The 27458-nt window shown below is 38.1% G+C and overlaps 1 protein-coding gene across 3 annotated transcripts in view; it reads right to left on the bottom strand.

The window, feature by feature from the left end:
• LOC124170624 (ubiquitin conjugation factor E4 B) overlaps positions 1 to 27458 on the bottom strand; it is a 302332-nt gene that overhangs the window by 132971 nt on the left and 141903 nt on the right. For all 3 annotated transcript variants that reach the window (XR_006867521.1, XM_046549465.1, XM_046549466.1), the window contains exons 11-12: positions 13474 to 13616; positions 13187 to 13282 (exon numbers count right to left, since the gene is read on the bottom strand). Coding sequence is in view for 2 of the 3 variants with exons in the window: in XM_046549465.1 (XP_046405421.1) it covers positions 13187 to 13282; positions 13474 to 13616 (239 nt within the window). In the remaining variant the exon portion in view is untranslated. The remainder of the gene's footprint in view (positions 1 to 13186; positions 13283 to 13473; positions 13617 to 27458) is intronic.

Here is a 27458-nt window from a genome sequence, read left to right as displayed (position 1 = left end):
GCGCACATTACTAATATTTCAATTCAATAAAGGTGTAACATCAATTGACGAAAGTCATTCTTAGACACCTTTTGTGCTAATAGATGACTCATGCAGCGGTTGACCTCCATAGAAATGGGGAACTTCGAAGCTGGTAGGAAAAAAAGGGTCAGTGGGGGAGAAAAGGGAGGGCCCGAAACACGTTTCTATTGTTCTCGTGTAACTTGGTATTTTTTCGAAGCTAAGGTCTTCGTAATACGATCCCTGCGTGAGCTGTGACCTTTTTTTTATTTCGAAGAAGAGGAAAGCTTCAGAGGGGGGGGGGGGGAGTGCTGAATGGAGAGGGATACCGGATCTTGGGAAATGCGCTAATGTATTAATCCCACGGTACTCTCACAGCAGTTGACCTCCAGAAATGGGGAACTTCGAAGCAGGTAGCCAGAAAAAGGTCAGTGGGTGAGAAAAGGGGGGAGGGCGTGAAACACGTTTTTATTGTTCTCGTAACTCGATATTTTTTTCGAAGTAGTGGTCTTCGTAATGCGATCCCTGCACGACCTGGGACCTTTTGTTTTATTTCGGAGAAGAGGAAAGCTTCAGAGTGGGTGAGGCGAGTGCTAAATGGAGGGGGATAGCGGATCGTGGGAAATGCCCTAAGGTTGCTATCCCACGGCACTGAGGTTCTCCTGGTGGGGGGAATCGGGGATTTTCGGATTTTTTCACCCGACCATTTTCGGTTCCCCTCGTCGAACTCTTTTCACCGCTAAAATCCACGAATTTGATGTAATTCGTCAACTTGCGTAAAACGGCGCTGCGAGCACTAAATGACTACAGTTCTCTACATTTTTCCGAGCCAACTATCAACGACGTGCGTGCGACAGTGTATGACGCGAAATTCAAAGTATTCGAGGTATTCAAGGCGGTACTTTTCGCATAACTATTCGAAACCTCGAATATCGAATACTTTCTAGTATTCAAGGTATTCGATTATTCGCGGATACTACTCGCACATCTCTAGGTAATACCATAATAAAGTCAGAGAAATAGGCGAAGTGATAAATTGTCAAGTAGACGAAACGGGTATTCCTATCGAAAGTATCCAATCTGTTATGAAACTTTCAACCCCAAATAACTAAAATACATCATGTAATTGTATTTCAAAAATGTATGGAGTGTTAGAGATCTCACAGCATATTCGAAACCAAATTTAAATCTTTCAAAACTGAAAATTTATTCATTAGTTCATAGAAGGAGATACATAAAACAATAAATATTTATTCAAATTGCTCGAAAAATTATTATATAGTAGTGCATTATATTACGCAAGTTTATAAAAATTTTCAACAATATTTATCGTATATTATGAAAGATATAAATTATTGAATGATAGTATGCCAAAAAGGGGAAGTCATTTAAATCTCATCCGGCCGCTGGGATGGGATTTAATTAAATGCCCACCGCACTTGAGGGGTTAAACTGACAGATGTCTCCTGCTTTAAAAAAATGAGTCATAAATAAAATAATTTCAGTAATGTGGTCACTAATCATTCTATTATTTGAAAATATAATAGCTTTTTCCAAATTAAAAAGTGAAAAAAATCATTTTTGGCCAGCTTTTTTCGATTTCAGCCCACTGTGGAACGGGGGTACAAAAGTGAACAGTTTTTCGTGACTTGTTAAAAAGGTTTGAAATTATGAAGCTTGATATAACAAAGTGTCAATTTTCCGGTCCCACAGACTTTGTATAATCGAGAGTTTACTGAATATATATAAACTAGCCTAGGTTTCGGAATTGCCATATTTCCAAAGTTACCTAAGTGCCCCAATACCTAGCAAAAGCAACAACATACATTCTTTAGTAACACACAAATGAGTAAAACCATAGATTAAGATAGAGATCTACTGCTCATGGGAGAAATGTGAAATCTTTCTTCTTACTGCTATTATCCGCTAGATGTCAATGACATTCTCAAAAGATTTCCACTGGATTTTTCAAGAAATTTTGTTTTTCCTACCCCTAAATGTGCACGACATGGTAAATTGGTGGAATGAGTGTATTAGAGGAGGCCTTTCCAGGGTATTCCGACTCCAGAGCCCAAATGGCCTATGAAGCATTTCTGAACCTACCTGTATCTTAGCCTAGGAGATTGCCTCTGATCCCAAGCCACCTTGGAGTCAGAATAAGATTCTGTGCTGACCAATTCGGATGTGAACGGTATATCCTAAGAACTTTCCTTGGGATTCGTGACATGTCGTCGTCGACAAATGGTCGGTGAAATCTATTCATGATCTACTCCGTATAGTGACATTAAACAATACCGCTAAAAAGATGATAGCCTCAGAGTTAAGAAATGTAACTTTGATATAAATGGATTTTCAAAATCCATCTTGTCCAGCTGTTGAGGTGAAGTCAAGAAAAATTAAGAGTAGAGGCTGAAAGCATGGTCACCAACTGAAACATACTTTATGGATTTCTGCACGGTATTTCTCATGGTAAAACATTTTTTTTTTTCAGTTAAAATTTATTCTTTGTTTTATTCTGTCGTTTACATCGGAGCACATTGAAAGCAAAGGAATATCTTATAAAAGAAATTATGGAAATTTCCCTTGATGCCCACTCCTTAAATGCTCCAGAAGGTCTCTTTGAATATACACTGAGCAAAGGACTAGTAGGAAGGTGCCTCAGAAAATGCTTTCTCAGGGAAATTCTACATATTATTTTCTCTCCACTAAACCCCTTCTGTCCAAAAATTTCTCCCACATACATAAACTGTTCGACTTTCTGTACTATTTTGCATTCTCCAACCAGCATTATGGATGTGCCGTCTTAATGGGATATTTCATTGAAAATGTATGAGTATGCAATAAAAAACTATCCTTCACACTGAAAATTACTGTGAAAGCAGCTCTTCTAAAACCTGCATATTAATCGTGATATTCCACTTTGAAAATTGTATAGTAATCTTGAGCTCCTAAGGACCCATTCAGTATTAATTATTTATGGATCAACTGTGCCTATCATGTTGATGTTAACCCCTTCACTGACGGATATTTCTCAACAAACATCACAAAAAATGTCATATTATTTTATTACATTTTTTAATTATTTACAGGTAGATATTAAATAAATAACATTCATTTAAGTGTTTTACGAAGTCATTTATTTTAAAATTTACTCTTATTATATCACTTTTTAAAAAATTTCATGTATTTCTGCATAAAAATCAAGTAATATATTTCACAATAAATATAGTCACAAATATTACTCACTATAAAAACAGACGATGGAGTTAGAAAAATATTAATATAAACTCAAAATTTGAAACACAGTAAAATATTATGTAAACTAAAAGTCTATTTTTGTGTGGTACACTTCGAAACAAGGGGCAACGCAAAGACCCACATTACAGTCTCCCTCCTCACCATTTTTCCACGCGCATCTCGCTTTCGGGAGCACACAGCACACTTCCGAGTTGGGTTTGACTTATTGAGTTGGGTTTGACTTATTTTCCGTGTGTGGGATTATGTCTGGGAAATGCCTCTCGGTAATTGGGAGGGGATGGGCTTTTGCAGGTGGCCTACCTGCCTTAGGGGAGGGAACACTTGGGAAGTACAGTTCAATCATTTTATCTATTAGGTCCAGCCTGTATTGCAAATGTGTTTTATCACCACCTGTTTTTCTACATAAAACATATGAATTCAAAAAGCAAATTTCCATCAAATGAAGAAATAATTTTTTATAATATTTTTTCCCTCTTTTTCTTGAGATTGGATAGTCAGCCAAATGCTGATCTACCCTGTCAACACCCCCCATTGACTCATTGTAATCGATGACTACCTTTGGTTTCATAACCACTGCCCCCCTTTTCTGCACCTCTCTCATTTCCCTGTTGTGAACTGTAGAGAGTAACGTTACTTCCTTCTTGTCCTTCCAGGGAAGAACCAAAATTTTTCCTTTACGGAAAGCTGCCACATCTCCTTTCTTCATTTTTTTCTTCTTCGGCCCCTCTGGCATCCCCTTTCGTGTTCCGCGCACGCATAAGTATCACAAGAATGAGAAACTAGTTCCTCGGTTAGTTGTGGAGAGGTATAAATATTGTCTGTCGTGACACAATACCCTTTTTCAAATGGTGGTTTCATAAGTGACAATAACACTTGGGAGGACATTGGCTTACTTTCGAAGTCTTTGTCAAGAGTAGTGCATTTCCCGGTATAAATGATTGTTGACCAGACGTATCCACAGTAATGGACTGCAGAGGACAATAGTTTTTATGCCGAATCTAGCTCTTTGTACAGTAATTCGCAGAGGAAAAAAATGTTAGCTGTGAACACTCCAAAACACTCCGTAGAACTGACACTAGAATTTTATGGAAAAGGAGTGTAAGTAACCCAAAACAGATAGTGGTAAAAGGACCGAAGCAAAGAAACCAAAACATGAGGGTCAGAGGCATTGGGAAGGGAAAAATGGTGAGAAAGAGTGTTTTGGGTCATGTGCGGCAATAAAAAGGGAAAGTGGAGGGCAGTAGGGAAAAACCGATGAGGGTGCAGTGGTTGCATGAAAGGGAGATCGGAGGGGAGGAGGATGAAAAGGCTGCAGCGACAGTGCGTAAAAGGTAAGGCGGAGGGGAGAAAACAATGGATGAAGAGAAGGGATGGATAAACAAGGGGGTTGGAAGATAGAAAATATGTCTTCCCTGGAAGGGAGAAATTGCTGAATAGCCGAAGGTTCCATCTCAAATCTATGCACGGTCACAAATATTGACGAACTTACAGAAATGAAATAATAATCAGTTCTATTTGTAGCTAAGTAATAAACTGAAAACTAAAAAACAAAGATATAGTTGGTCATTATAAAGAAAAAAGACAATAAAACATCACTGAGCAAGTTGATTTTCGGTGCGAAGATTTTGACACCATATTGCTGAAAAAGAACATTATCAGAAAGTTCCCGACTTCTGTTACGTAGTTTACAGAAATGTCTTTCGAACACGCGACCTTTGGAATAGCAGCTTGGACGTAATTTATTTACGAGGTCCCGTCAACTACAATAAAGAGTAAGTAATGATAGTTTTGCTTGGTAGTGTTTATAAAATGTTTCAAATCAATTTATTTACTGAATAAAAATATTACAACATCCTTTCCGATAGCAAGATTCGAACGCGCGACCTTCAGAATAGCAAGACGGCACTTGTCTGCCGACTCACCTCGGCTGTTCCAACGAATGATAAAAACTCTGTGAAAAGTCCTCGCAGTTATTCATAAAACGCATTAAATATGTTTCTTTGTTCATTTATCACATCTCGACATACAATAGGTTTAGAAACATAAACATTGCGAGAAATAATAGATTTTCCCCTCTTTTGGACCTCGAAAAAACGGAGAAGTTTGCAGGATATCATGCATTGTGAAAACACGTATGCACTCTCGCGGCAAAACTACGTACTTCTAATAAGGGGACGAGATATCTCGTCCAGATCACGAAAGAAGAAGCAAACTTGACATAGGACGAGTTAACTCGGCCGCGTCAGTTTTTGCGCGTCTTCTTAGGACGAGATATCTCGTCCGAATCAGGGAAGGGGTTAAGAATGACTATTTTAAAAAATGAAAAAAAAAAAAAAAATGTAATCACTTTCGATTCGAACCCTCCCAAAACTTAAGCGCATCTAATGCGCATGAAATAAATTTCCTCAGCTACGGAGCCACATGAACCTAATATGTACACGTTGAATCCAAATATGAATCTAAAGAGAGGAACAACCTCACCAAGGAGCCCGAATGAAAACACTCCGACGGCCAAAATGTGTGCGTGAAAGTGTGTTTCCTCAGTGCATTCCATCCACTTGGGCTATTGCGCCTGTAGTTTGACTCCTGTCTCACTAGTCTGATTTCCCCTCGCATCCATCCTCGTCGGCTCTTTGTGGCGCACGGTTGAGAGATGTGAGTTACCCCATGTGCCAACCTTCCAAGTTTTACCAACCCGACCACATCAGTTAAGTGGGGCTCATGGCTGTCTACATATTATTGGAAATGATAGTACTTAGTTTCTTAACCCTGACAACTCCTATATCAGTGTAACCTTTGTAACAACTTGATTGCTGGACAAATAAGAAGTATTACTATTTTTGCACTACAATAGATGTAGAAAATAGAAATCTGCGGTGAGACATGGAAAATTTTGCAAAACTGGATAACCACATGTGCAATTAACTTGAGAGTAAGGATGAGACGGTTCTTAAATTTTTTCAGTTCCCAGTACTGGTCTGGTTCTCCCCAATCAGTTCTCGATACTCAGTTCCAAGAATGAACTCTTATTATCTGAATTAATGGCAAATTTAAATGAACAACCATAAGAAGTGAATGAAAATAATTTCACTAAAGATGTAGAATAAATGATGCTTAGATGCTCTGTAAAAAAAAACTTAAGATTGTCCCCATAATTTTATTTGCCAAGTAAAAGTTTAACACGTTCTTGGCTATCGTGAAATCTGCCGTTTCTTCCCCGTGGGCGTCAATTTTCGTAAAAATTAAATCGATTCGATCATGTTAAAATTAATGCACACTTCTTTTGTATAGTTGAAAATGATGAATTGCAATAAATTTTAGAAAACCTATGCACCGATATTTAGTAATTAATTAATCCCCTTTTGCGTATGCAACCACGCATTACAAGTTTTATTTTCTTCTGTATTTATTTTTTGTCACCTAAAATACCTTCAAAATGTACAAAATGGAAACAATGAAATAATTTATACACTTACTCTTATTATAAGCCCAGAATGAAATATTTAGCTATTAATTAATCCCCTTTTGCATATACAACAACGTATTACACATTTTATTTTCTTCCATATTTATTTACTGTCACGTAAATACCTTCAAAATGAACAAATAAGTCATACTTTTAGATATGAAAACGATGAAATAATTTATTTACTCTTCTTATAAGCCCAGAATGAAAGCATTCAGTTAAAAGTATCGGAAAAAATTCGGTATTTCATAGTTTTTTTGCAACTGTTTCGAATTTATCTTCTGAGCCTTCATTACACTCTTTCTATTTCGCTGCGATGCCTTGCTTCGGTTTTATTGCTTTGGGAACAAAATGCAGCGGGAGGAAATCATACATTTCGTTCTTGTCATTGTTAGAGGTTCTATGCTTTCAGAAAGTCCCGAAAATGATTATCCCTAAAAGAACCGGGAAAACCTCTACCTTTGCAACGCTGGCGACCGACCGCTCAGTCTGTAGCACCCTATACGAAACAATGGCTTTCCCCTTCTCTCGCCTTTTCGGGGTGGACGTTCCATGGGATTTCGTGGAGACTCAAGACAGGCCTAACCGCACTTGTCCGGCGCTTAGAAAAGGCTAGGGCTGAGGATATTCCATACCCAACCTCACGCCTCCTAGGAGAGGGGTGGTGGTTGGGGCTGAGCCTTTGAATCTGTTATTTACATAGTCTGTTGATAAGAAACCAATTTATTATTGGCATAGGTGAAGCTTTGCTTACAGTTTTATTGCAGGCAGACCCACTTGTGGGTGCAGTTATTATCGTAAGCTTACCCACAATTGGGTGTTGCAATTAACCCTTAGGAGGCTAATCCCCCGACAGTTTCCTTTTTGACTAATCTTGTGCGGCATCGCTTCTCACATAGTGGCCTTGTCGCAATAATGCAATCCACACGTCGAGTTTCAAATTAGTCGAGCCCAGCAGAGGGGCGTACATGTACAATGGTGACAAAATTTTCCTTGCAGTGAGAGAAGAACTTTCAGTCTTGGCTAATAAACAGGTGCCACTAGATATACGAGTCTAATTTGCTTGTCTTTTTGTGGAGCAGTGATTTTTGTGTTATTAGTGGCAAAGAAAAATTAGAGGAGAGGGCTGACTCAGATGCATCTCAATTTAGTTCTGACTCCGATGATTCATACATTCCATCCGATTTCGAAGAAGACAGTGAATCTTCATATTCAGAGGACGAAATAGGAGAAGATTCACCTGAAGAGGAAGAGCATGTCGCGTTATCAAGCTCCGACGAATGGGGAGACTGCACCAATGGTACAGATTGTACCTTGGAGAGGTCGATTACATTTTAGGCAGTACCTGCCTGGAAAGGCTCATAAATATGGAATAAAATGCTACAAACTGTGTAGCCCTGACTCATTCACGCATAATTAGCAAGAGTACTCTGGGAAAAGTGAAGTGCCAAACACGAGGGAGAAGGTTGGACATGGACACAAAGTTGTACTGCAACTGATGGAGGGACTTTTTGATGCTGGGCGGACATTGTACATTGATAATTTTTATACAAGTGTGGGCCTAGCTGAAGACCTTTTGGGTCGGGAGACCTATGTTTGTGGCACACTGCGCGCGAATCGGAAAGGTAATCCACCAGAGGTTCGTCAAAAAAGGTTGAAACGGCAGGAAATTATTGCAAAGCAAAATGGAAAAGGTGTTAGAATGGTGAAATGGCAGGACAAAAGACCAGTTATGATGATATCCTCTAATCCCGACATTGGTGAGATTTTGCTACCAACCACGTCGAAATCTAAGCGAGGGGAAATAATGAAACCAAAAGCCATCATAGCTTACAATAGCGCGAAAAAGGGGGTAGACATTTCCAACCAAACGTCCACTTATTATAGTTGCATCAGACGATTTCTCAAGTGGTTTAAGAAACTGGCATTTAGAACTGCATCTTGGGACATGCATGGTGAATTCATAGATTTTATATAATAATTATGGCCAAAATAACAAAATGGAAATGCTGAATTTTCGAGAGAGTGTTATTGATGGATTATTGAAAGAAGATGTCGTCTTTAGCGATGTGGCTGGGGGAGGTGTTCCAGCTTCGAACAAGAGGAAGTCCTTGCACAACCTAACTAAATATGAAGGTACTGCAAGGATAAGTACAGTGAGTCCTCGTTTAACGTCACCTACCGTTCCTGAAAAATGTGACGATAAACGAAATGACGTTAATCGAAGCATAATATCCCATAAAAACAATGTAAAAATTGAAAATCGGTTCCTAGACCTCACAATTCCTATGCCAAAAAATTTTACCGTATCATACCTGGGGCATTTTTTACGATGGGAATGCCAAACTATGGCATAAATACGAGTTCCTGTCTTCATCGACGACAATAGCAGCAGTGACGTAAATCCTTCTCCATTTTTGTATCTTCCCGCATTTGCTTTTCGGCTTCACGGTCCAATGAATGCTACCAGACGCTACAGACCGGGGATCCGGTGCTCCGGTCCATAGGCCTTACCCTCGCTACGAGAATTTCTTTTCAGACCGGTCAGGAGCAAAATCAAAATGGCGCAAATGAGCGAGGGCGGGCAAACTGGGATTATGAAATCGAAGAGATGGTTTTAATTGCGAATTGAGGCGGGCGGGCGTCGCCTGGGCATCATCATCGCTGAAACATCGTCGCAGTAACAGGAACCTAAATTATTGTGAACATTGTTTTCTTGAACATTGCCGCGGAAATGTCTCTGATGCTAAAATTTTCCAAAACCGTAATCGCAATTAACAATATACACACCGTTTTACACTTTGAATAGACTGACCGTATTACCGCCCACGAAACAAACAACCTGTAACGCCTGCCACTTCGCCTTTTTTCTCGCGCAAAATTTAAAATACGTGACGTTATCGCGAAGCGAAGGGGGCGATAAACGAATCACGGTCGTAAAATTTTCGTGACGTTATCGCGAAATGACGTTAAACAGGGTGACGTAGAACGAGGACTCACTGTAGGAAGAGATACCTCAATAGGGTGGTTTCCTATTATTTTTTTATTGCCTACATCGAAAGATTATTACTCCTGGACTATGTATTTCAAGCTTTTAGATTTTTAAATGACGATACCTATTTTTCGCGATTAAATGAAAAGTTAAAAATTTCAAGCGCGCGAAAACGCGACGCGTAATTAGGAATGATGGGAAAAAGTCCGTGCGATGCATTTCTGGTTCCCCCTCCCGCCTTGTGAGGTGATCTTGAATAAGACTCTGAGCGCTGATAGGACGCAGGATGCTAGCGGGTAGCTGAGTACCTTGCTGGCTGGTAGCGCTTGGCTTAAAAAAGGTTTATTAATACCTTATCAAACGAAGAAAACTTTCCGACCTTAGCCAGTTTTAATAGGTGATTATTAAGACATGTTTCCCTGAGCTCTGTGCCTCATGCATGCATTGGTAACCTCAGACGATGCATAACTCCTATCCTCTCGTGTAGAAACTAGGTCCCTGTGACGTCATGCGGAGTGGAATCGCATGGGCGCCAATCTGGCCTTTTTCAAATGAGGATAAAATTTGACCCTTGCCATTCGTCTAAACCAGTATTTCAAAAACCAAATAATTAGTGCATTATGAATACACTAATGGGGGGTAACGAATTGCAATCAATGCCTTTCGTTTTCTTTGATGAAGGAAACTACCCTATTGTTACGAGAGAATACTCAAAGAAAAGGGAACAAAAGAGGGGCAAAAAAAGTGAACACATTTTGTGAGGAATGTGATGGACACCCTGCAATGTGCTTGGATTGTTTCAACAAAATTCACCATTGACATTGTCAAAGAAAATAAGTGAATATATTGAAAATAAAGTAAATAAGTGATTATATGGAAAATAGTTTGAAATTATATTTGAGATTCCGCAAGTTTTCGTTGTGCTCATTTGTATTCCCCATATAGAAAATTGTTCCCATTGACCCAATTAGGATATCCAAACTGAAAATGACATTTATTATAGTTTTGAAATGTTTTCTCCATTTTTGTTTTCGATCTAAATAATTTTTCCGGTATGTGCTACCCTCTAAATATCTACGGAAGTGGAACATCTTCGATATGTGAAAGCCATGTAATTGAAACGGTGAGTGTATTAGTATTTCAACATGTAATCAAGGAAGGTAATCGTCCTTCTTGTAGGGCCATCTTACAGTCTTATTAAAAACGAAGAAAGCATTTCTAGCAATGCATAATGCCACGTAAATAGTAGGAATATTTTAGTTAACCTATCTTCGTCGTAAAATGTAAATAAAGCCTAACCAACTTGATTTGTATTTCGATATACATACTTTTGATAGTTGATGTAAAACATAAAATTTACATCTAGAGATTGCCGTGTCATAGGAAATAATGGCTCAATAACGAATCAACTATATGTAGCTCTAGTCTACCTTCAATATGACTGCAATATTCTTTATTTTCTTTTATTACTGAATAAACTTCATAAAACTGCCTGCGGAATTGATATGATTGAGAACATCTTACTTAACGCAACTAGAATTTTTTAAACGCCTGTAATCGACGGATATGCAACCTGCCATGCAAGAATTACGTATTTCATAAAATTATGGAAGTTGATTACCGATGATCGAGTTCATATGAATATCTTTCCGATTAGTTGAACTAAAATTGAAAATATTTCACGCACAAATGCAAATACAACATCAAATACTGAATCTTTACATCATTGCCCGTCATTTTAGTTGCTACCTTTCTCTAGGCAAAAAGTTCGGTTTGGCATCAGTAAAAAGTTTACTAAAAACATCTTCATGGGCGATGAAGAACGTAATAAGTCCGTCCTCATGGGCGTACGTGGCCAGAAGCTCCTTTAATTTGCATGGGAAACGTGGCCACCGGTGGGTCATATCGCCCGTAGAGCTTAGAAACACATGACCCACCGGTGGGTCATGCCACCCACGGGGATAGGCCAGCCATGACCCACCGGTGGGTCATGCCGCCCTGAACCTATGTATTAAATACCACGTTGTGGGCGATTACATGATCAACCAATTTGTCACATTACATTTCATTCATCGATTCTTTCTCCAGGTTTTGATTTTAAAAATACAACACTTTTACCTATTTTATTTATTCTTTTTTTTGGCAGTAATTTTTCCTGCAGTACTGAACAGGCAGGCGTTCACTGAAAACAGTAGTGGTGGATGTTGATTTTGAAGGGCTATGCAAAGTTAGCTTGGAACACAGTTTACATACTGCATAGATATTTAGCATAGCATCAGGATCAATAATGAAACCCCCAACTTCTGACCACATCTTCCGTTAATTTGTGGTAACTTGTGAGTCAGTTCAAAATATATTCCGTATTCTGTGATGAAGCTTAAATTTTTACATTAATTGACAAATTATCCGCATGCTTCACTGTCACAGTTCTTACAACCTCAACAATAAACTGCGCCGCACACCGGTACAGCGACACCATGGATAAACTGAGTGGCCCTGAGCTAACACAAAATTGTAATGCAGTGTTGTGCTCTGCAAGATAACCACACTTTTTGATGCCTTGCATAGGCTCATCAACTTACGAATAAGCTCTCGGAACGCATCTTGCTCGTATGTCGAAGAATTACTGTACATATACATTATTCAATCTTAAGTCCACTTTCAGACGAAATGATTTTCTGCCAGCCACCATTCACGGCACGGCACACGGCGTTCCAGAGAGTCGTCTCGTCTGAAAGCCGCCCGAAATTCACATGAACAGCAGAAAGTCGTATCGCCTGAAAGTGGCCTCAATGTAGCATTGTCTGTATTTCACGCCTTAAAAGATGCATCACCGGGCCGGATTGAAATGGGTGCTATGCCGTCAACAGCACCATTCGACTCGTTTGACATAGAGACTTATGGTAAGTTGAAAGACGTGGATGGCGGCAGGCGGAAAGTCGGCTCATTTGAAAGTGCCCATGGCTACGGAAATGCTACAATGTTGGCGAGAGCGTCAAATTGACGAACCCTTAAATGCACATGTTACTTGAGCAATGTTACTTAAATGCGTGTGTATGGGAGCAACTCTCAAAAGAAAAAAAGGTGGACCCAATGCGATCGGAAAGTAATAAATGCGTTTTTAAATTTGTATTAATTTTTGGCCTTGAATATGCTGCAGACCATTTCGGCTTTGTGCGCCAAATTCAAATCCTCACCACCATTCCGAGCATGTCCCACAGGCAAGAACCAGCAGCACCAAGAAGTAATGAAGGTAATGGAACCCATCCATCTCTACTTGAAAGGATACTCATAGAAAAATATATGAATCAATCAAAATCCAATCAACTTTTATCCAATAACTTAACACCAAAACAGGATACAAATACATACATACTCATTCATGAACACGAAAAAACAATGTGAGCAGATAGCCATTACCACAAACATGAACATACATGCAAAATAATGTGAACTTAAGATACACATACTTGTAATTCCTCTCGCCACACTCTCAGGGTCTCTCTGTTTCTGCCAGCATATGGCTGGCTCCTCCAGATAGGCTCAGTTCCTTGTAGATCATCAATCTAAAATAGCAGGTTTAAATTCCAAATTTAAACAATTTTATACCATTAATGCAAACATTTATCTGACCAACACTTTTTCAATCAACTATGGCAGGGCCAATAGGATACTCATCCTCGCACAAGTAATTAAAAGATTAATTTTTGTATCTGTAGGTAATTTCATGACAAAAAAAACTTAATTTAAAACTTACCATTCTTCTGAGATCGAATATGGTCCTAATAGTTTTATCACTTCGCCTAAGAAGTGGGCTAATAGCTAAATGGGCACACCTGACAGTCAAAAACCAGCAGTGTGAAGAAAATGATGGATAATCATCTTCCTTATGGCCAGCAACTGTAAATTTGCATTTGAAAATAATATTAATATGACATGTACAGCATGATTTATACTATGCATAGATAATGTGTAAACAGAAAAATAACTGCAGCTGATTTCAAAAGCTAAGGAAACAATTCAGACACGGAACACAGTTTGAAATTGGCCTTAAGTGCCTTTAAAATAGTATGTGTTCAAAATAAGCATCTCTCACAATATTATGTATTATCATGGCAACATTTTCAAACAGTAACAACAAAAAGAATCATTTCAGTCTTTTGTTAGTTAAGTAGCAAAAGTGGTTGTGCTTCACTATTCAACTATGATTAATCTGTCCATCAGTTGTTGCAAATACAAATGAAAAAAATCTACCAAATTGGGCATTCAGGATTAATTATTTTCAGTTAAATATTCAGCGAGTAACCAATGCTACCCATAAAATTGAGTGTATTTGTAGTAGCAGTGTGAAGGTTGCAATGATACAATCTCACTAGGTATCCACAAACAGTTTCCAGAATGAATAGATCATAGGAAAACAATATCATTTTTGCATAACAAGTCAAATTTCTGAGCAATGAATGGCTGGACTATGTACTAAGCTGAATATTACTCTAACAAACACTTAATTTTCCGTAGCTGGACTATAAGCACATGATTAAATACATGAAATGGATTTTATGCATAATCACTGTAAGTGCTCAGTTTTTGATAAACAGATACAGCAAAATTAACCTTTAACCTGCTCCCATCGTCTATTGACGATTTGAACTATTCTTCTACTCTCTGATTCCACAGGAGCTTAGAAGTTCTTCTTTTGACAAGTAGATGTCATGCGGACATCTTTTACTCCTCTATTTATTTTTATTGCCCTTCAGTAGCCGCCAGGAACCCTCAGTAGCCCATTTCAGATTACTTGCGCAGTTAAAGGGTTAAAATAAAATAGGTTATACAAAAATGACACACAAATTTTACAATGGGTTGCTCAACTATTTAGGGATCTAGAAAAGGGAGAAAAGAGGATTGATAGAAAAAATGACAACACAGGAAGACAGACAGAGGTGTGAAAATTTTTGTGGTTATCAACATAAAATAGCTGCTATGTGAAAGACGCCATTGCTGAGCACAAATTACAACCAATTTTTTTAACATCAAAGGAAGTGATGTCGGCAGAACAAAAGAATTGGGTAACACCATTGCCCAAGGAGTAGGAGAAATCTTGGATACCTGACGCCATCCATTGTGAAATTGCTGCATCAAGAGAGTCAGTCAATCACTTCAGAAGAGAGGTCTAACACACAATTGCTGCTGTTCCCTGCCCATGCCAACTACCCATTGTCTGCTCACCCAAACTATCATCCAAAATGAACTCTCATAACTAAAGAATATTCAGTGAGACCTTGAATCATTACTTCATCCACTCCCGTCATACCATCCCATTTATATTAAGCTACTTCCAGGCAGGATAAAATAACCAGCAACATGTTGCCAGACAAAATTGCCCAGCAATGTTGACAGAGTGTCGTGGTACAATGAAAAATTGGCATGCTTCCAGGCGACAAATTTCAATGGGGTGTTGCTGTAGCTGTTAATCCCATTCCAAATGGTAAAAATCCCTCCACCCAGGTAGCATTAAGGGAATTATGGCAGGAACTCCTTAATGAAATAATCCCTCATGACATTAGAAACAAGTGCATTGTTTTAAACAGGAATGTAGATATATGAAACTTAATAGTAAAACATAATTGTTGACTCTACACTTATTGTGATGTAAACCATCACAGGTTTCAGCTCAGTGCCATTTTCTAGGTCTAAAACACTGAGGGCCGATTTCACCAACGCCGATCAACGCTTGATCTTGGATCAACCGTACAAATAATCTCAAATCACACTGATCGAGTTTCACCAACGACAATCAGCGCTAATCGGGGATCAAAATCCTTGATCAAGTTGATCATGGATTTTCTTTGATCAAGCCATGATCAACCAAGATGGCCGACGCACTGTCATCATCTGACGAGGAGTTGGATATAATTATAGATTATTTCAACTTACGTGCACACCACGGGTCATTGGAAGTAAATGCGTATGATATATACAAAGAATAAGGAGTTTAAAAATGAAATTTAGATTATCCAAACCTGCCGTTGATTTCGTCCTAGAGCGTATTCATAACAGGACAAAGGAAACAGAAGGAATCATCCATATCACCCGTGAAACAGCTTTTAATAGCTCCGAGATTCTACGTAATGGAAAGCATGCAGTTAAATTGAGTGGCTTGAACACACGGTATTTAAATTTAGCGGGTTTTCAACATGAGAGTAACGAATATCGAAACGCTGAGATTGACGTTGTTTATGAAGACACCGGTATGTTGTTGAGAGATATTCCTACTGTTGTTCTTGTTTCGTTGATGGTTTTGTATTTACATCATACTTTTTATTATAACTGCTATGTGTGCGGTAATAGTATGTAATATAAAGTACACTTGAAAGGAATCAAATGGTAGTTCAATCGGTCAGTAGTTGCGAAGGTTTGTAACGTTAAATTTCAAGTTGTTTGTTTGAAGGATATTATCTTGAGGAAAGAAATTTACTATATTAGCTAGTATTAATATCAGTGCTGCTGTTAGAGTAAATATCATGTAGAATTATATTGTGTGTATGATAATAGTCGCGTCAAGTTTCCATGTAAGTACATAAGTTAACTTCGATTTCAAGATAAGCATTTTGGTACCTCAGCTTACATAAGGAGTTCACTTTTACATTTTAGTTGCATGTATGTAAATCAAGTATAATGGCCATACAAATCAAAACTATTGAAAAAGTAATTTCAAAATTATGTGTCCCTTAACCTTTGCTTGCTCGATGTTGGCCTTTCGGTGATGTTGGAGATGACACATGTTAATTAGAAATTTAATTAGTGAACTTAATATAACCTTTACTGATTATTTTAACTGTGGCAAATATGAAAATAGTTCACGATTTTTAAGGTAACCGAAGATAATGGTATTGCAGTATGTTTATACTATATTGTGGTACTACAAATTCTGGGTAGATTTTATTAATTAATGGTCAAGAGATAAGAAGTAATGAACGATGTAGTCTTACTCATTATACACGGTCAGGTGTCAGTCATATTCATCTAGGTGATGTACTTAGATAACACTGCTGCACAGGATTTGGAGCAAACTGGTAATAGTGTTTTTTTAATTGTATCCTAAAGATGATTAATGTATAGTAGTGCACTTTAAAATATCTTACTTCATGAAGGTGATGTAGGTGAGGGGGTCACATAACCCACAATGTTATGTAAAAGTTAGATAAATGGCTAATCATAAACCAGTGAAGGAATCATATTAATTTTCTTAACTACCTATTGAATACTCAGCATAGTAATAAATACATTCATAGGCGGATCCAGGGGGGGGGGGGCACGGGGGCACGTGCCCCCCCCAGACCCTCAAAAATATGCAAGGTTTTTAATACGGTCCCATTATCATTGTGTTCATTTTGTATTACGAGGTATCCTCGTGCCCCACCCAGAACAAAATCTTGGATACGGCCTTGCTTGTGCCCCTCCCAGAAAAAAATCCTGGATCCGCCCCTGAATACATTAAGGTGTAAAATCATGGCATCGACAATTTAATTGCATACATTACATTTGCAGCTGTGGTATTAATAAGATATTGGAATGCAAATTAGAGATTTTAAACCATAATCTTAAATGAAGTATATTATGTATCAATGACATTAAATTGTTTTTGAGTAATGTCTACTGCTGTTGGATGTATATCACAATTTATTTTACATGAGTTCTTGGGCATGATGATTTTGTCGCTCCTAGTATAAGGAAGTGATAAATAGGTGTCAGTATGTGATGTGAGGTAAGATCGTGGGTGCAAATTCATGAATTGTGTTAATATAAAACTGTTGTTTAACTGTAGCATGTGATGGTTCACAACAATTTAGGTATGGGAAGTATAAATTTTAACACGCTACATTGTTCACACATCAATTATAGCTTGATATATACTACAGCTTTGTTAGTATAATAAAATATACTTGATTAGCTTATTTTGTTGTGTCATTATTGTTATCATTCTATCGTAACCATCCTCTGTATGCATGTTCGGAAATTAAGTTAAGGATTATCTTTTAAAATCAAAGCATGAAAGTGGAGCAATCTCTTTCTTTATTTGGTCTACAATCCTAACATGTTATCATTATAAAATACAAGTGAATAAAATAAAAATAAAAAATTGTTGTTGGAATTTGTTGATGCTAGGACCTTTGTAATGCTAGTATGAGTTGATTAGTGTTAGGCATGGAAATAATTATGTACACCTAAAAGTGTAGCTCATCACATAGCTAGTAGTAGACTGTTATTAAAATGAATAATACAGATTATTGCAATTATGTATTGTGATAGACTTCTCACCAAACAATAATAAGATACCAAATGTAGCTGGTAGGTCAGTTGCTAGTTCCCTAGGGAGCAATCGACCTGATTTAGGCGATTGAAATTCTTACCAACCTTTTATATACATATTTATAAATTCTTCATGGCAATATAATATCCTTCAGATCTATTTTTCATCATAATTCAATGGTGGTGGGAATTATTCAATGTTAGCAGTGGTTACCAATTGACTCTTGATATTTATGTTGAAAATAAATTTTGAAATTTCTAAACGCATTGCTCCAGTATATCTTAAAATGCAGTCTTGATTGTGTCTCATTAAAATATTTTACAGGGCATTGTAAATAACCTAACAAACTATGGTCTGAATGAGATTAATTGACTTTTTTATTTTCACATTGAGGTTTATTTTATGTAGCTGACAGTCATTTAACCTGCCTCAAGTTGCAATATACATTTATGTAATTAGGTAAGAGGAAGCTATGAAGCTCCTGAGATTTAAAAGTTTTTGCAGATACATAGTAATTGGTGAACTACTTAGAGTGAGTAAATCAAGCAGTCTAATTTAAAGGTCCCATTTTGTAAAGCAAAGCTGTACCAAGAATTCATACAATTTCCTAGTGGAAGAAAGGAATTTGTGAGAATGGAAGAAGAATTTTTTGGGATTGCTGGATTCCCAGGCATCATTGGGGCAATAGACTGATGCATATCCCAACAACTTCATCTGGAGGAAAAAATGTTGGAGAATTATTTGGAAATAAGAAGTCCTAATTTTCTATCAATGCCCAGGCAGTTTGCTCCCCTACCCTATAACTGACTAATTCGGTGGCTTGGGTCTGTTCACGATAGCACTATTTTCAAAATTTTTCATTTGAGGGCTAAAGTGTAAAGTGCAGAGATACCAGATGATTATTTATAAGGTGATGGCGGTTATCCCTTCAGGCCATACCTCCTTGTTACACCCTGTAAACAGAGGAGAGAGGAAGTACAACCTTGCTCATGAGCAAAGCCTAAACCCATTTAAATGTTGTATTGGGCAAGGACGTACCCAGTATCAAAACTATGGGGGGGGGGGGGGCAAGCCATGGTTGTTCAAGTTGTAGATAAGATTTAAGCATGGAAAAGGTGAATGAAATTAACATTTTAAGGAAACTGTAACAACTCTTAATTAATTTTTAAAATTATTAGCTTGAAAAAATATTATTTTCCAAAAAGACATTTTTGATTTTTGCTTCTAGGGGGGGGGGCAGCTGCCCCCTCGCTGGGTATGCCCATAGTTTTAGGGTATTGAAACAGAGGTTTCCTTCCCTCTCCATTGGACTAAGAATGAAAAAAATACATATTTCCTCATCATTGTGACTACTGGGGTTTTACACAAAATTTCAATTATATTCAAAGAGAAGGTACTCATTCAAGGTTCTCATTCAAGATGCCAATGTGAATCTTCATCAACTCATGGGAGAGGTATCCACAGGAGCAGCTGTTTGACTAGCCTTTATTAATGGCATACTTTTATGAGTTTTTTTTTAAATAAATTCTTCTTTCATGATAACCATAGCATGGTTCCTCATGGTAAATGGTTTTCTCTCATTTTTACATTTTTCCTGAGCATAAAAAATTAAATGGTAAATGTCATCTATTTTAAACATTCAATAGCATTTTAAACCTGCAGATAAATTACAGAAATAATTTTTTACCTCAATTCACGGATAGTATAACTTGGAATTTAGATTTGATGACATTAATAGGATAAAAAAAACCTAGGATTTGAGAAATATTATTTATTTATTTTCCTTCACTTTGGCTAGGGCAGCCTATTTTATCTCAATTTATATTTTTCTATTTTCCAAAGCTAGTACACTATTTTTCAGTTTATTATATTACGCTTATGCTTTCCATGCTTTCTTCTTCTCATTGCATGTATTAGCATCTGTTCTTTTGTTCCATATAATATTTGAATGAGTTTCTACGAGATGAGATTCCTCCAACTCAGAGAAATTATTCGCTTTCGCTGTTTTCTAAACTCGAAAGCCGCGGTTTTCACGTAGGTAATAACAAATGCCGTTGTTATGCGCTGTAGACAGCCAATAGGAAAGCTACTTACAAATCTATGAGAATTATAATGCTACGCGATTGCCGATCAAGTGATTTTGATTATTGATCAAGGATCAGACGTTGGTGAAACGGACGCGAAACTTGATCTCGGATCAGGGAATTGATGCCGATCAACTGATCGCCGATCAAAGAGAGGTTGGTGAAATCGGCCCTGAGCTGCTGAAACCCGGGTCAGTTAGCATTAAAATATGTGCAGAGTTTACAAATGTGTTTCATTATAATGATTAAAAACTTCAACGAAGTATCTCCTAAGATTATTTCTTATATTAGATATATGTATTGAGGTAATCATTATTATTTTTGAACGTGGTACATATAAAAGCTCTCAGACTCATGGTAGGCATCTTAATTGAGCAACGTGTCAATGTGAAATTCTAGTGAAACTGGATAAATCCGCAACAGAGACTTATTCTCTCTTACAACAAGTGTATAGGGAAGAATGTATGTCACATACACACATTTTTGAATGGTATAAGTGTTTCAAAGAAGGGAGAGAAGATATTGAAGATGATCCGCGCTCAGGACGTCCTTCAACCTCGAAGACATGAAAACATCGAAAAAATAGGCAAAGTAGTCCATCAAGATCGCCAAGTGAGTATCCATGCAGTCACTGAACCTGTGGGAATTGACAAAGAATCGGTTAGGCAAATATTACATGAAAATTTTAATATGAGAAAAGTGTGTTCCAAAATGGTGCCAAAAATCCTCACGCCGGAACAAAAGGAGTGACCGGTGGAAATCTGTTCTGACATCTTAAAAAACATTAGGAAAGATCCTGAACTGTTGGAAAGAGTTATTACATGTGATGAATCATGTTTTTTTTTACCTGTGTCCCATAAACTAAGCGACAATCAATGCACTGGAAGAGTCCAAATTCGCCACAAATGAAGACAGCTCGAATGTCCAAATCAAACTTCAAGGGCATGATGATAGTTTTTTTTGACATCCATGGAATTCTGTATGTAAATTGGGTTCCTGAAGGTCAAGCAGTGAATAAAGAATGCTTTCTTGGGGTTTTGGACACTCTCCGTGAGCGAGTGCAAAGAAAGCGACCAGAGTTGTGGAAGAACAAGTGAAGTGGATTCTTCATGAGGACAACGCCCCAGCCCACACTGCACGGGTGGTTAAGACATTTTTGGCCAAGAATGGGATCCCTGTGTTAGAAAATCCACCCTGCTCTCCAGATCTAGCTCCGTGTGATTTTTTTATGCTCCCAAAGTGAAGGAAGCATTTAAGGGGACCAGATTTGAGACTGTGGAAGCTGTGAAGCAAAAAGCCATGGAGACTATGAACATGCTGACAGATAATGACTTAAAACACTGTTTTGAATAGTGGAAAATTCAAATGGAAAAGTGTAGGGATAGTGGAGAGGAGTGTATTGAAGGTGATAAGGTAAAAGTTGTAAAGGATAAAAATAAGAAGAGTTATACTAAAAATCCCATTTTTTCTAACCACACCTCCTAAGGTACTGTAGTAACCTTAGCTTGAGATTGTTTTAAAGGCAAGGAAAGAAAGACTAACGATAAGCTAAATTGGTATAATCGAAGAATTAATTATTTCCAATTTTCAGACTAGGCAACATATTTAGTAGACATGATAAAACTGGCCTTAATGGTAACAATGGGATTTCTCACACCTTTGAATATGGCTCATGGAATATGAATTTATAAATGCAATGGTAATGGTACAGTGGGTTCCACATTTGGTAGTTCATACAATTCACACAGCAAGCTCCAATTGAGTTTTCTTTTCCTAGCTAATCTCTAAAAGCTACCCGAAGCATTGCCGCCATATCATAAAGTACTGCAAATTGCACTATCAAATATACTATGTTGTGTAAGATCATCTTGTGTAAGAGAAGCACCTTTTTTCCCAGAAGTTGCAGCTGAAAATATAAATGTAACTCTTAAACTAATTTCCTATCTGCCCAACCTGGTAGCAAGCCCCTCGAAGAACTGAGAGGCCTTTGTTTTCAGCCTGAGTTATTGTTTTCACATTCAAAGAGTCTAAAAACAAACAAAGGGCAGTTTCTGCCTGAGTGACACCTCATCATGGGATAAAGAAAAATGCCCCAAAATTTTTTTAACTTAAGCTTTCACGCTCAAAATAGGTATGCATTTCTTACACGGGTACGTCTCTCACATGAGTTTATATGGTATTACCATTTCTTCAAAAAGGAACACCACAACATTGAACGAAAAATCTTTTCCATAAAGTTTATAATAAAAATTATTAATGTTATTTCTCAATACTTCAGTGGCTCTTTTGACTTAATTCTTCTCTGGATTTTTCACAACTGGTATTCAACAGTGGTTTAAAACTTACACTTAAAGTTTCTTTAAGCCTTTTGCTCATTATGAAGTATGTACTAAAATTTATGATTGAGACAAAACATGGCTATGTGTGAACGAATAACTTCAGGCCAATAAGTTTGAGAGGTAATTTTTGCAAGGAAAAAAGTAGTAAGAATACTTTTTTCCTTACAAACTACATAGTTACTTAAGCAACGAATTGGGTTTATATAGGCTGCATGTGAAATTCAAAGGAAACTGCAAATTAATTTTCCTATTCTGTACATTTTTTTCTCACTTTGGGTGGGAGCTACAAATGTTGTAAGTCAAAAAATATAATGGGGTGCTCTCATAAAATTACAATATTAATTTTTTTACATTTATAGATAATTAAGTTAAAGTCATTAACATATGCAAAATATGACTTCATTATTGTCAATATTCTTGTTGCTACAGAGCTTCAAAGTTGGCAAAAATTACTAAATTCTTTGGCGCTACAAGAACGTCCTGTTACGTCAGAATGCGAGTAAGTTTAGTTGCTCCATGGCAATAACAAACAGTAACGTCGATAACAAACAGCAATGACAATAATGATTCATAACTTGAAAGGTGCATCAGAAACAGTTGTGAATAGTTTTGAAGATTTTACGGTGTACTAGTTACGCAATGGCTGACTCCAACTTCGTTAAAGTGAATTCTGGGAACATTCTGAAGGCAGATTAATTCGTGGTCACTGATTTCCTCTCCAGCAATGAAGATTTCTTGGCACAGAGTTGAGAAACCACGAAATTGAAATGTAAGATAAATTAAATCAACCATCTCTTTTGCTAGTAATCTAGAGCTTGGTTTGTATCTCATTTAACTACTGTTATTAACTCACTGCTTTTAATGTGTACTGGGTACAACATTGGAATATGTAAAGTTAACATTTTGGAGAAAATCAATGGAACATATTTGACACCGATTTACTTGGTATTCCTAACGTCTGCAAGAGAGTTAGACAGCAATTCAGCAGTTGGATAGATTCAACTGAAAAGAAATTTGAGTGCTTGCACTGTAGGGGCTAAGGTGACACCTGAACATAAAGTGAGAACAATAATCTTATATCATGGAAATCACCGTAAATGAGGAGGATGAATAAGTAATAGGCACTATTAGTCAAGACTGTGCTGCATCTTCCAGTATGCATACATTCTTTAAACCTGTCAATTATTCAATATAAATCTTTCACATGACTGATGATGAAATTCACATGTATTGCTACAAAAAAATTAATTGTACAGAGATAGAAGTACTGAGAGATACATAGGTTTTTTCTATAACAGGGACAAATATTCTACAGACACCAAGTAAATAAAATTCCTGGATAAATATGCCTTAATCTCCTCAAATCAACACGGCTTCCGTAAAAATCGCTCTACTACATCTGCTCTATTCCATCCCACTGACTTTATTTTGTCCTCATTGGACAACAAGCAAAAAACTGTAGGAATCTTTTATGACTTCTCTAAGGCATTCGATTTTGTGGATCACTCTCGCCTACTTCGTAAACTTAATTATTTTGGAGTGAGAGGCATTGCCAATAAATGGCTTCAGTCATACCTCAGCAATCGGACACAGGCTGTCTCACTGTCTGTAAATGGCAGTATATACTCTTCCAAAAGTACTTCTACCACCGTAGGAGTTCCTCAGGGTTCAATCTTAGGCCCAATCTTATTTTTAATCTACATAAATGATTTAGCTCATTCCCTCAGTAATATTCCAGGTTCTAAAGTCATATTATATGCTGATGATACGAATATTTTACTTTCTTCTCCAACTCAAAATGACATTATTATGAGCTCTGAAAATGCAAATGATAGTATTTTAAGCTGGTGTACAGCTAACAAATTGATTTTAAACACACAAAAGACACACACTGTTCAATTTTGTGGTAATAGCAATGTTCTCGAGAGCATCCTAATTAGATTGGATAAAAAGTCTATTGAGAATGTGTCCCACACAAAATTCCTTGGTGCATACTTATGTAGTAATATGTCCTATGAGATGAATATTGACTTCTTAGCCAACAAAATAAGTTCAATCTGCTATCTATTAAGACACCTTAGGAACTCTGTTGATTTAAATATTCTTCTTACATTGTATTACGGTATCTTTTATTCTCGAATGTCATACAATATAATTTTTTGGGGCTCATCCCCTCATGCCTCCAAGGTGTTCACATTACAAAAACGTGCAATTAGAATCATTGCAAAAAAACCTTTTGATGCTCCTTCCAAGCCTATTTTTAAAGCACTTAACATTCTTCCACTCCCGTGTGTATATTTATTATCAATTTTAATTTTTGTACGTTATAATCTTGATTTGTTTATGCTCAATTGTGATGTTCACAAATATGAAACTAGGAATTGTAATAACCTTCATTATCATTCCATTAGGACTAACAGATCAAAGCTGAGCCCACGCGAGCTGGGCCTCAGAATTTATAATAAACTTCCTGCGCATTTGAAATCAATTCAGTCAATGGAGTCATTCAAAAGGAAGTTAAAATCTTTTCTTCATGAGAAGAATTATTATTCTGTTAACGAATACCTATTTGATTCCTCCAATTAAGCATTAATATCCTGTGAACATACAATTATTTATAATCTATTAAATATATATATATATATATATATATATAGTACAAGTTAATGTCGTTACACACAGAGACACAAAAAAGAAACACTCACATTGAATAAATAAACTTGTGAAGCTATCGAAGCACTTCAGGCTTCTTCGTCAGCTGTAGAATGAATGGTGAGGAAAGGAGAGGGTTGGAAAAGGGAAAAGAGGGGTAAGGGGAGAGGTGTATGGGGGGGGGAGTTAGGAATAGGGGTTAGGATGCGACGTTCAGACCCGGAAAGCTATTGGCTTGAAAGTGCCAAATGCACGCCAATTCGAGGGTGTGGAGGTTGAGGGCGGAGTCGGTGGGAGGGAGGGAGGCAATAATGGATACTTTGTAGCATTGATTGAAAATGGAATCATGTGAAAGACAATGTGTAGGAACTGGTAGAGAGGAGTGGGGGGAAGATGGACAACAGGAGGCGCGATGATTGTTAATTCTGAGATTGAGAGGGGTAGTGCATTGGCCAATATAGAAAGCAGTCAATATAAAATCCATCCTTCCTCTCTACATTTCTCTTTCATCTCCTATTCCCACTTCCCTTGCAATGGATCACGTTCAACCCACTACATTTTGGATTAAACGAATCAAAAAATTCTCCTTCAAACTAGCCCAATACACCTGCCACACAGAATTCCTTTCATCCTGCATTTCACTAGGTACTTTTCCGAATGGCCTCCGAGTAAAATTCGCTCTCTCGGGCATTCCACCTATTCTGCGTCCCTCCTTCCACATTCTTTCTTTTCAATACTCGCTTTCCCTATGCCAATTCACTCTCACGCAATACCAAGGGTTAGTTGATCAATATTATAACTCTCTGCTCTCTCTCATAAAATTAATTTCACTCTGTTCTCCTCACCTTCTTAAGGAAGTTAACACGATTCTAGTTTCGGCGTACCTCTTCCTCGAGAAGAAACGCGAGAATACACTGCACAAACCCTCTTCCCTATGCATTTCCGAGATGGCCTTTCCCTCCCCCTGCGTCTCTCACCCCACGCACAAGCCCCCCCTCCTCTCATAGGCGTCAAACCAGACCTGGCCACACTTTTTAAACTCCCCCCTCCACCCCCACCTCCGCCGCGACCCATAGCAGCCCCGGAGCGCTCAACCCGGCCTCCTCGGCGCGATCCTATACCAATTGACCCTAACGACCAGGACCCAGTGGAACCCACCGACCAGCAAGTGGTAAACCTTTCTTCCGCTAAGCTCAGCCCCGCCGAGGTTTCTGTCCTCAACCGCGGACTCTCTTTCTCCCCAACGCCTAGGATTAACCCCACCACTCTTCTCACGGACATTTTGCATTTTTGCCGAAACCTTCGGTGGAAGGTTTTCTGGAATTCCCACACAAGACAACAGGCGCCGGAGGGTATTCACAATGCCCTCCTCAAATTCCGCTCCCCTTCCTCTCACCAGCCCAAACCTCTTCCTCCCCACCACCCGCTTGAAATTTTTATCAACTGTCTCCTCTCTAGGGCTTCGAGTGAATCTTTCCTACGCTCCCTCCACCCGCCGCCAAACCTTACCCCCTCGGAGTCCGCCGCCATCAGAAAACTCCAAAAAAACCCCAACATAGTGATTACCTCGGCCGACAAAGGCTCCACTGTCGTTGTACTTGACACCAGCGACTACATATCAGAGTGCAACCGACTACTAGGAGACCCTTCCTCCTACTCCCCTCTCTCATCAGATCCTACCTCTGATTTTCACACAGAATTGAATGCCCTACTAAAAACAAAAGCTCCCTCCGAGGGCCTAAGCCAGTCAGACATTTCCCTTCTCTCACCAGATCACCCCACTTCGCCATCTTTCTACATCCTTCCAAAAATTCATAAAGCTAATATCCCAGGCCGCCCCATTGTTTCCTCTCGAAACTCTCCTACGGAGCGCATATCGGCCTTCGTTGATTTCTATCTCCAACCCTTCGTTCAGTCCCTTCCATCATACATCAAAGATTCTCATGACTTCCTTTCTAAACTCAATTCCATTTCCCTCCCCCCCAATCAGCCCATTATCATGGCTACTATTGATGTAACCTCACTTTACACTTCAATCCCTCATTCTGAGGGACTCGCTGCTCTCCGCCACTATCTTTCATTACGACCCACTCCTCAAAACCCTAGCACTGACTTTCTTCTTGATCTTTCCCATTTCATTCTCACCCACAATGCCTTCTCTTTTAACAATAACTACTATCTGCAAATATCCGGCTGCGCCATGGGAAGTAGGTTTAGCCCTTCTTATGCAAATCTTTTCCTTGGCCTGTTTGAAGAAAATTTCCTCACTAATTACCCTCTAAAACCTCTTCTTTGGCTCAGATACATAGATGACATTTTCATTCTCTGGCCTCATGACATCGACTCTCTCAATACC

Source organism: Ischnura elegans, chromosome X, assembly GCF_921293095.1.
Source record: "Ischnura elegans chromosome X, ioIscEleg1.1, whole genome shotgun sequence".
NCBI classification, from domain to species: Eukaryota; Metazoa; Arthropoda; class Insecta; order Odonata; family Coenagrionidae; genus Ischnura; species Ischnura elegans.
The sequence above is the reverse complement of the archived record's forward strand: the minus strand, read 5'-3'. Positions and strand labels throughout refer to the sequence as shown.